Here is a 10,949-nt window from a genome sequence, read left to right as displayed (position 1 = left end):
AGAACTGACACAGTAACAGGCATTGTGGATAAATTACTGTAGCCAATAAAACTGTATGGGTAAAAGATGGTCATAGCTAACTTTATTTATTGCTTAAATATACAAATCTAGCTTTTATTTGCTTCACTGCAGTAAGATGTGGCAGTTATTTTACTTAGGCTCATGCATTCTGCTTGAATACATATTTATCTGTATTATTTACATACAGCCAACAACATTTTGTTCACTAACTTCCAAGGACCATCCGAGACACCTTAACTATAATAAATCTTATTTTATTCTGAAAAATGGGGTAAAAAGCTTTATTTATATGATAGAAGAAACTTGGTACTCTCTGAAGGTTAATTCAGATGCTATCCAGTGATTTCCATGTGTTTGAGGTCTACAGCTTATAGCCAACAACTGTTTTAACATTAAAAATTTAGTGCTGTCCTTGCACTTGCTAACAGAATGAAGCTCAAAGGTCTCTGCTTCCAAACAGACATTTTCTGAAACAGTGTCCATTTCTAAAATGCATCAAAAACATCAACTGGGGAAGAAATACACTCTTCAGCACCTAGACCAACAGGTCATTATTTCACATTCTCTTAATGAGATCAGTTTCTTTTCCTAGAAAAGGATGGAGTTTCATGGCATAAAAATCTTACTGTTGGGAAAGAGGTTTTTGTATTTGCCAAAAGCAGAATTGCTGATTATCACCTTCACCCTGGCTGTGCCATCTTCAGGCATGACTTCTACTTCCTGAACTGTTGCTTCCTTATAGAGCCAACTGTAAACATAAAAGCATATTAGCATATTGAAAGTATGACAGACTGCATAAAATGTGATCTTCGTTTTAGGTCAACATGTTCCAATCTAGGTATTTAAACACTTTAGAAGATCAAGTGCTTCACTTAGCTTTTCATTTGCTACTTGCTGTTTGGAAATAGGGTATAGAGTTTTCATAAATCTTTCAGATTTGTGTTTTTATCAGAAATCTGCCTCCAGAACCAGTGGCATGGTCTTTCAGGAAGTATGTTTTATTGTACTAACACACAGAACTCTCTGAAGGACACTTTCAGAAGGAGACTCCAGGGTATCTAATGGGGATATTTTTTCTCAATAGATCAGAAAACTTTGATAATTACCCCTGTAATTCTTAATGCAGATTAAAATCAGTATGATATGATTTGGAAATTTTAAGACATGCAAGACTAAGAGTTTCTTTTTTCTCCAAGTCCTTCTTACAATTCAAAATTATTTACCTTAGCTGAGCTCCTTCTAAGTGGATGTTAACTGTCAGAATCTTCTTCCCTGTTACTGTCAAAATTTTTTTCTCTATTTCTTCTTTCAGCTCTTCTAAACCATGTCCGTGTAGAGCAGAAATGGCTACAGCATTTTCTTCAGTGGGTTTATACCTGAAAGGTAACAACTGCTAGCACATTTGCTCATGAAGATTAGGTTGTGAAAATATTCCAAACATGGACAATTTAACTGTGTTACTTTATACTGACACCTTCCTGACAGAGGCCACTTCTTGTATGACTCAAGTGATTTCTTTTGTAACTAAGAGATAATTTTTTTTCAGGCCATATTTACATATGTAAAATACTGAGAAACACTATTAAATGTACTCAGAAGTGTGGGAGCTCTTTCCTAGAGTAAGAATTAAAAAGCTTCCAGAACATAAGAAATGTTTAAGTAGACTTAGTATCTCCCGCTTACCTTTCTATCAAATCCACTTTGTTATGAACTTCTACCATTGAGTCCAATAAATGGCTGGGAATATTAAGATTCTTCAGAACTGACAGAACAGTTGCTTTCTGGAGGATGGTTTCTGGATGAGTAATATCCCTCACATGAACTATCAGATCCTAGCAAGCATCAATATACAAGACAGTTACTTAATGAAACACACCAGTTGCCAGGTTGTAGAGATTTTATACTATTTTTGCATTGCTAATTCCTGTAAGATACTTTCCTACCCATTAGGTAATACATGGTCAGGTTAACACTGTAAGAGAGTATTAAACCAATACTGGTTTTTGTACCATGATGGAAGAAAATCTGTAGCAGCTTAGTCTCACTACACAGTGAATACGGATTACCTCCAACAACCCTGAAACAAACTCTGTCAATCAAGCTAGTTACAGAACTCAGATTTCAAACAATAACTGATTGAATTTTTCAAAGTCAAGGCTGTGTAACAACAAGGCTTCAGAAACTCTAAAAAGGTTTTAGACGAGTAACGGCTGAAAAACTGTTTCAAAAATGGGAGAAAAAAAACTTCATGTAACTTCTAATTCTACTTTACCATTCAAAGCGCAGAAATTATCCTTGTCCTGTTGCTTCACTTAAAAAGCTTTAAACAAAAGTTATCCACTTCAAATACATACATGATCATGTCTGCCATGATAAAAACCAAGCAACCTAATTCAGTATTTGCATTCAAAATGTTTCATCATCTTTGCTCAAGATACTGCTTCAAACTTCTGATAATTAACGAGAAGTAAATTTATTGCCTTTCATTTAACAACTTCAGAATAAGAGACAAACAGGATACTTGCAGCCAGATTTTGAAAGTCCTGTTACATGGTGCAGTCTAATCCTCAGAAGCATTCTGGCATCTAGCTACTGCTGAACTTCATTGTGTTTGACGATACAGGCTTTTTGTTTAAATGTCTGTGTGTATGCAGCTTTACACTTTGCCATAACACAGGAAACTAACTTTAGTGAGAAAATGATTGGAAAAGTACATTTGTTTATTACATGCTGCCTGCATTACATTACAATCACCCACTTTTAGTGCTATAGGAAACCTTAAGTTAGAAACAGGTCATTCCAGAGGTTTTATTTAATTTTTAACTCTCAGGAAAGCTAACCTCAGCTTATTTGGATGCACTGTTTATGTTTTCGGATATTATATCAGCAAAATATGATTTATCTGGTTTACATATTATGGAGAAGGACACATATACTCCAAATAAATCCTTTCTGAGATCTCTTCATATCTATATGTTCTGCATGATTTCAGGTATCAGAAAATTGGCTTATGGTGAGATATTTACCTCATTATCTTAGAAGACTACTATAGTCAGCCAGATACTTTACTAAGAGCAGCATGCCACTGAGCTTCCCCTTTTCTGAAGGGGTGAGGATTATCTAAAAGGAAATTAATTTGATTTATCAATTTTTATAGTCAACTACTTACTGAGTAAGCCACTTCTTCTAATGTAGCTGAAAAGGACTCAACCAGATTATGTGGAAGATCAGTCAGAAACCCAATGGTGTCAACATAAATAACTGCCATATGCGAGGGCAGATAGCCAGCATGGGCTGTAATATCAAGAGTGGCAAACAGCTGATCTCTGGGTTGAAGTCCTGCTTCCCCCGTCAAGGCTTTGATCAAGGTAGTTTTTCCTAATTAAGGAAAAAAGGACAGGATTTTAATGGCTTTTTTCAAGTAAAAATGTAATTTGCAAGGCTCAGGTGAGTTGTATGATGTAACATACCTTTTCCTATCTATTTCACTAATATAAATCCAGCCTATGCTTAGTTATCTATATGATGTTAGGAAATCCAAAGACAGTCTTAACGTTTAGAACTTGGAATTGGATTTAAGGCCACATCTGGAAGCCATGCTGTGAAATCACAAGATCATCAAAGACTGAACTGACCTGCAAAGCGACCTACCCACATCTCTCACCTCTAAGACCATCTGAAGAGTGCTGCCATGGCAGCACTGGGAAGCATACACTTATGCGCTCCTCAGTGCTTCTGTGGTCAAATAAAACAATTCAATATTTACTTGTTAAATCCAACAATAAATGGAAGTACTAATAATATGTAGCTTATTAGGTTTATGCTTTTATTGGACATTTCCTCATGAGCATAATACTAGAGACATTTATTTAACTCAATGAATATTTCACAGAATTTAGTTATTAAACTGAAGTGCTCAGTATATACCCTAGTTAAAATATTTCAATTATGTGTACAAAACTGTAATATATTTTGTTGAATCCCCAGTTTTAAAACCATGGAAGTATGACATTTAAGAAAAACATACAGTGTGATCTTTGAGTATATAACTGATAACAAAATCAGTGCAAGGTAAGTTTGTTTTTATAAAGATGTTGAATAGGAAAATGAAATGGTCTTAAGATAATGTAACCTGAAAAAAGTGTCTAGTCCAAAGTCTATTTATGCTTTATGTATGAATTCACTTCCGTAAGTTATAAAAAGAATAGAAAAAACCCTTTAGCTTTATTTAGGTTTTCTTATGAACACAACTCAGAACACTATACATCAATCAACGAAAACCTATAGTGCTTCTTAAGCACGTTTCTCAGAACTCCCCTGAATTTTCCTCCTATGCCTCAATCCTTCATAGTGATCTAAAACCCATGTACTTTTCTCTACCCATTCTAATCAAGTAATAGAGATTCATATAAAGGGACACAAACAGTGCAGTCTTCAGCACTATATATAAAATCTTCTTGGCACAATAGATGCTGGACGTTTCTCCAAAACATGTCTTCAAAGACTGGAAAAAGAAATAATCTAACTAAACCAAGCATAATTTACTTTCCTAACTATATCCTAATTGACATATATTCATTACACAATTTAAGAACTAATTAAAATACGAAGCCTATTCACACTGAAATGAGATTCTGGCTAGAGTTCCTAATTAAAAAATAGACAATGTAAGCTCTTTTGTGTTACAACTTCATGAGTTTTTGCTTACCACAATTAGTATAGCCCATTACTGAGATAATCGGAAACTCGCGTTTTCTGCGCTGATTTCTAAGTAAAGATCTTTTTCTTCTTAGTTTCTCCAGGGCGTTCCTAATTTTAAGTTCTTTTTCTTTCAAGATACGATTCTGTGTCTCCATGAACGTTTCACCTGAAAAATACAAATGAATAATTGGCAGAATACCTACAAGAGAAACAGCAAACCAGGTGATGTGCATTTGAAATCAAGTGAGTTAGCACTAGGGCATACAAAGTTATAAATAAGCAACTAAAACTATGTATTCTTGCCTAAGAGTCAGAGTGCTAAGTAATTATTAAAACATATGCTAAGCACTCTAGAATAACCATGTACGCTTACGATAAACCCTTGTAGTAGGGGTTTGGTCTGTCCATGGCCACTTACTGAGCCAGTATAAGTTACTTTCCAATAAATTTTTGTACGTTTGCTTAATTAGACGCAGAACATAAACAGTTTTTCCATCTGGCCTCCTCCAAATAAAATAAGATGCAATTAAATTTGTTTAAAGGCTATGGAGAAAAAAAATCCTCTAATTCATGAGAATATTTAGACTTTACCTGAGCCCATGATGTATCTTGAGCCACCTCTCTGCTGATCTAGCTGAGACACCTCATTTTTCAGATTTGACCTGGCAGTGGAGTAATAGTTAATTAGAAGCAATTTTCTTTAATCAAGCTATCCTAAAATGTCTAACAAATGTGAAGCAGTAGCGATACTCTAATAGCACAAATAACAACACTAAACGACAGAGCTCTGAATAAAACCTGCTCACGGCAAGAAACCTGGAGAAAAAAATCCAGATTTTCCTGGCTCCTCAACTTGAAAAAGCATGCAACTCTCTTAGCAAATTACAATGGCTATTCTGAAATTCCAGAGAGCCAAAGATGCTTCTGATACATCCATGCAACTCACACCAACTGCCATATACAAATATTTCTATGCCATGTAATGTAGAAATGTGAAAAATTCAGATAGAAATTAATGCCTTTAATCTTCCTTGTTTATAGCTTTCCTTATGAAATCCATCAATATTATATATGGGATACACATATCCAATTCTTACATGTTCTTGCAATCCATCTTCTGCGTTAGAACCAAGACCTTTTCATGAGAAATATATTTTTGTAAGATTATCTATTGAACACTTTTTGGTTTTGCCTCTCAGCACTGCAGCAGCTTAAAACAATGACATTATAGCAAATATTTCTATGCTCTAATCAATCACTGAGCATACTATGCAAGCACTGTAATTTTTCTTTACAGTACAGTATTACCAGTTTTGTTACTGTAAAGAAATAGTTGCTAAAGTATGTGATTTGCACAGCTCAAGGTACCTGAGAAGTGGAATTTCAGCCAATGCTATCTGAAGTTTTGCTTCTTTGGTCCGCGCATTGCAACGAAAAATGTGAAGTACAACTGTGTATCTGTCAAAGACTTTCACACCCCAGGCATCTTCCAGTTCTTTCTTTAGCCATGCAAGACAAAATAACCTAAATGTTTTCTGTCCCCCACAGTATCAGTAGATCAATTCCCACACAGCACTACAGTTACAGTTAGCTGATACGACTCTTGAACTCAGAGGATCTCAGGATTCCATTTCAACGGATGGGCAACAAATATGACCACACAAAGGCAAGATGTGGTTGATCACAAAGAAAGGTGATAAAGAGAGTTTAGAAGGTAGAATGCTATGTCCAGGCTGTGGTGGTTTAGTCCCTGCCAGGGTCTGAGACCATGTGGCTGCTGCCCCTCCCCCACAAAGGGAGTGAAATACAAAGCCCCGGGGCTGAGATAAGGAGAGGTTTAATACAACAGTGCAACAGCAACACAACAAACAACAACAACAACAATAACAGTAATAAAAATGAACAGAGCAAGATATCTACCGATACAGCAGTGAGAGGAACGGCTGCACAAACCCACGTGATCACCGATTCTTCACCGATTCTTCCCTCGCTATGGGCACCCGGAGGTGACGTCAGCATGGCATATGAATAACCCAGCTAGAGCTTCCCCCCACTGCTGGGGAAACTTAACCCTATCCTGGCTAAACCAGGACACCAGGCCCATCAAATTCAGCGAGAATCCTTCCACTGCCTTTAATGGATTCTGACAACAGTTCTTACAGCATATCTCAGAATCAAGAATCTCAGTGGTTAAGTCCTTGTAAAAAATAATTATGAAATGCTGGAATGGGAAATGATAGCCATGACATAGGAAAAGAAAAAAAGATTACCAAAATTAAAAAAAAAGAGAGGAAGGCAGGAAAATTATTTCACAATGAGCTTTTCATGAAATACTTAAAAAACCCCAACCAACCAAAAACCAAACACCACCCTTACTCTAATTAAGCAAAAAGCACTTAAAGTATGCAGTAGTTCCCCCCCTCTGCCATCTCTGAGATCCAGAATGCTTGTGTTTTATACATGTTCTCAAACACTTTCTTGAATCAATCCTGTTAAATTGCTCTTAAGATAGATTTGCAAAAAGAAATTTTTTTAGCAAATCTAGTACTAAAAGTAGTCATACTATAAATGAGGGAAAATAACTAGGAAATTGAAATGAAACATTTTCAACTTCCATCAATAAATTGAAGTGCTCGAGATAACTATCTATTAGAAATATTTACCATCTCTATTCATTTTACTATCAGGGAAAGCATTCAAAACTACCAGCAAAGCATTAATGTTTGCTTGAAGAGTCTGCATGCACTTTACACCCTACATGATGCTGTACATGCAAAAAACCATTACAAATATTTATTTCAGTTTGTCTAAGCATTTCAAAGAGCATCTACAGTTAATGCACCAGTTGTTTTACTGCCAGTGTTAAAAAAACAGTGAAGTGTGCTCCTCCCCTCAATGTAATCCATCCATTTAAAATATGGTTTCTTGTTAAGGGTTATGAATGAAAGTTTAAATATTTGAAACAAACACAAGCTTGCTCTAAATTTACACCTTGTATTCAAAATACCATACAGCGTCCACAGGAGTATAGGAAAATAAATACACTATCCATATAGGTATAGAAACTTGTGCATATAGCGAATCCAAAATGTTGACATTCTTAATAACAAAAGCTGTGTTATCACCTCCATTTTGTGAAAAAGACCTTGAGTAACTTTTCCAACATTTTCTGTAGGGCCAGTGGCAAATGTGGGAGCAGAGTCTATACTAAATTTCATGCTTGATAGCTGGAAACACATGAATCAACTGGACAAATGTAATAGAAATTGCTTCCTTTCAACAAAACTCAGTCCAGGTGGCTTCATATATTACCATTTGCAAATTCAGAGCCATAACGGACCCTACTTCTCATAACATCAATCACTCCCAAACAATACTGATGTAAAGAATATGATTTGGTATTATATTTAATTACCTTTGTTAGTGAAGATATTCTTTCCACATTCAAGAAGACAGCTGTCACACGGGGCAATTTTTTAATCTTTTCTAAAAGATGGATAACCATTGCAAAATACAGTGTTAAATGTCAATTCTCTTTTTAAAATATACAGAATATAAAACCATTTTGCACTGAGCAGGATGCTCATAAAATATCAAATGGCACCATACTCTGTTCACAGAACAGTTGTAATTGCACTAATTTAGTACTATGTCAAGGACAGCTGCCAGTTTCACTTATGTCAATCACATAAACCTAGGGATTAAGTTGCCTCACACATTTTCAGGGAGCACTGTTTATTTCTGTTCTCTGTTGCTTTTGTAACCTTAAAAAAATTCTTTTGTTTGCAAACCTGCATGATGGATAAACAAAATTCTCCCTGTCTTCAGCTTTCATACCTATCCTTGAACAGTTCAGCTGCAGAAGTCTTTCATTTAGAATGATGCAGTGCTGAAAAATCTGTCCTTACCTGTCAAAACCTGAAAGTTTCCTTTGCCAAAAACAAACTTCTTGTCAGGATTTTTTGTAGGAATAATTATTTTATCTAAAACTGTCCAGTTTTGAAGGGTATTTACAAGAGCAATGGCTTCAGCAATCTGTAATTCAGCTTTAGGAACACAAAAAAAGAAAAAAAGATTGTAATATACCATCATAACTTTGCTCAGATTTCCAGTAACTACAGTACATGCATGAACAGGGAAATACTAAGCTACACTTAAAATCTACTAGGAAATTTATTTTAACCTCTAGCACAAGGAGCAAAATGTTCTACCTCTAATCAGAGTAATTAAACTTCTAGTTTGATGCAATGTTATCAAAGCATCTTTCTGCCAGTACAAATTATTTCCATGGTTGTTGATTTAGAATTTTTAACTGTATTGTCAGCAAAGCAATTACCAAGCTTTTTGCCTCAACAAGTGAAATGAGTAACTAGCTGGAACATAAATTCTGTTATTTCAGATGAGCACAAAATGACATGATTGATTCCTTGGTGTTTTGTGGCAATATTTAAGAATTAGTAATATGGCATATCCTACTGCTAACTTCACTGCTACTTATTCATAAAGGGCCTGCACGGATTTATGACTTGCTAAAACCAGCGGATTCCATTCCTGTATTCTGGTTTATCAGTCACTTTTTTTTTTTAATCATCTGCATCGCAAAGCACTGATTTTTGAGGACTTTGTGAAATCATGGACTGTATCGGACCAGTAAATCCAGTTTTGATTTGCCAAACTTTTCCTCTTTTCCTAACAGAAACAGTCAAGTTCCTCCAGATAGCAAAACATAATTTGTATACTAAATAGGTTACCTTGGTCCAAATGTTTAAATTTTTAAAGATAACCATGATCCTCTTTCTCCTCGTATTGTTAGTGTTCCTTGTAAAATGCACAATTTCCTGTTGTACCTGTGGTGTTTCAAAAACCATTCCAAAACATGTGTTCAGACTTAAGGCTCTTCATCTGGAGGGCCTAAATAAATGGAAAGGGATCACTGCTATTCTTCTGCATGTCTGGACAGAAAGGTGCCTTCTTACTTTATTTATTTTTCAGTTGTAAAATGGAAGCTCTTATGTGAATTCCAAAAAGCTTACAAACTCTATTCTGCAACGTGACAACTCGCTCTAATTAGCGGCACTAATAAAACTGAATGAGATTTAGGTTCATCAACAGTAAATCTGAATACAAGAATAATCTATAAACTGTCTATATATAAAAATTTAACTTCCAAGATGCTTAATGCTTCCTATTACAACTTTGTAATTAGAGAAGCATTTGGAGAAGCATCAAGTTCATCACGTATCTTAATTGTGCATGATTAATGTACATGCTAGCTAGCTACAAGGATTTCTGAGAGAAATCTAATAGCAATGCTAAATAAAGTCCTTATGGAGGAATTATTGGTGACTGCATTGCTACATAACTTAAAAGCGCTGCTTTAAGTCTGTGAGAGGACTTACACATGGCCTCATAGTCAGCGTGACTGACCAGCCAAAGCACAGATCTGCCCACACTCACCGAGAGGAAAGAGCGACCTAGACCTTTTACCCGAGTTTTATACCGCTGTAACGAGGGGCCTACGTCCCCCTGCCGGCACTATGGCCCTACGTGTGCTCCCGCGGACCCCGGGGGAAACCGGAGCAGTGGCGCGGGCAAGGACAGACGGAAAGCGGCGCGGCCGGCTGGCGGGGCCCGCGGCGGGTAACGGGCCTGGCCCCACGCACCCGTGGTCAGCGGCGACTTCTTCGGGCCCCACTTGACAGCCGGGTGCACCACGGCCACACGCTGCGCGCCGGGCTGCACCGCCAGCGGAGAGGGGCCCAGCAGCTCCTCCAGCTCCGCCTCGTCCTCCTCATCCTCCTCCTCCTCTTCTTCTTCTTCTTCTTCGTCCTCGCCGCTGCCCGCCACCCCCTTCCACCGCCCGCCGCCGCCCGCCCGCGGCGGCTCGCCCCTGCCCGGCGGCCGCTGGGGAGCCCCCAAGCAAATGGCGGCGCTGAGCGGGCGGGCGGACAACGGCCCGCTACGGCAACGGGCCGCGCCGAGAGCCACCGCCGCCCGCCGGCAGCACAGCAGGAGTACCTGCGAGAGGCGGCCGGGCCCCATCGCGCGGCCCCGGGCAGCGCCTCACCACCCCCCCGGGGTGAGGCAGCGGGGAGGGACCGTTACGGGGCGCGTCCTTCCGCCCCCGCCCCGGCCCCTACGGAAGCCCAACGGCACCGGCGCAGCGCGGGTCGGCACCGCCCCCCCGCGGCAGTGAGCCACGTGACAGCGACCTCCGCCTCTGATAG

General features: G+C 38.2%; 1 protein-coding gene across 1 annotated transcript; it reads right to left on the bottom strand.

Moving 5' to 3' along the window:
- Positions 1-56: 56 nt before the first annotated feature.
- GTPBP6 (GTP binding protein 6 (putative)) lies at positions 57-10,862 on the bottom strand. Its single transcript, XM_074858946.1, has 10 exons — positions 10,386-10,862; positions 8,631-8,768; positions 8,138-8,208; positions 6,091-6,221; positions 5,314-5,384; positions 4,730-4,888; positions 3,191-3,399; positions 1,705-1,853; positions 1,245-1,397; positions 57-769 (listed from the first exon to the last, which is right to left on the bottom strand). The coding sequence occupies exons 1-10, from the start codon at positions 10,762-10,764 to the stop codon at positions 628-630; spliced, it is 1,602 nt and encodes a 533-aa protein (XP_074715047.1). The 5' UTR covers positions 10,765-10,862; the 3' UTR covers positions 57-627.
- Positions 10,863-10,949: the final 87 nt, after the last annotated feature.

Source organism: Strix uralensis, chromosome 2, assembly GCF_047716275.1.
Source record: "Strix uralensis isolate ZFMK-TIS-50842 chromosome 2, bStrUra1, whole genome shotgun sequence".
Classification (NCBI taxonomy): domain Eukaryota; kingdom Metazoa; phylum Chordata; class Aves; order Strigiformes; family Strigidae; genus Strix; species Strix uralensis.
The sequence above is the reverse complement of the archived record's forward strand: the minus strand, read 5'-3'. Positions and strand labels throughout refer to the sequence as shown.

Coding starts and splice junctions, on each gene's coding strand:
- GTPBP6 (XM_074858946.1), bottom strand. CDS start 10,764: ATGGGGCCCGGCCGCCTCTCGCAGGTACTCCTGCTGTGCTGCCGGCGG. Junction 8,769..10,385: donor GAAGTCGCCGCTGACCACGG/GTGCGTGGGGCC, acceptor GTGTTCCTAAAG/CTGAATTACAGATTGCTGAA. Junction 4,889..5,313: donor AAGATACATCATGGGCTCAG/GTAAAGTCTAAA, acceptor TGTATTTTTCAG/GTGAAACGTTCATGGAGACA.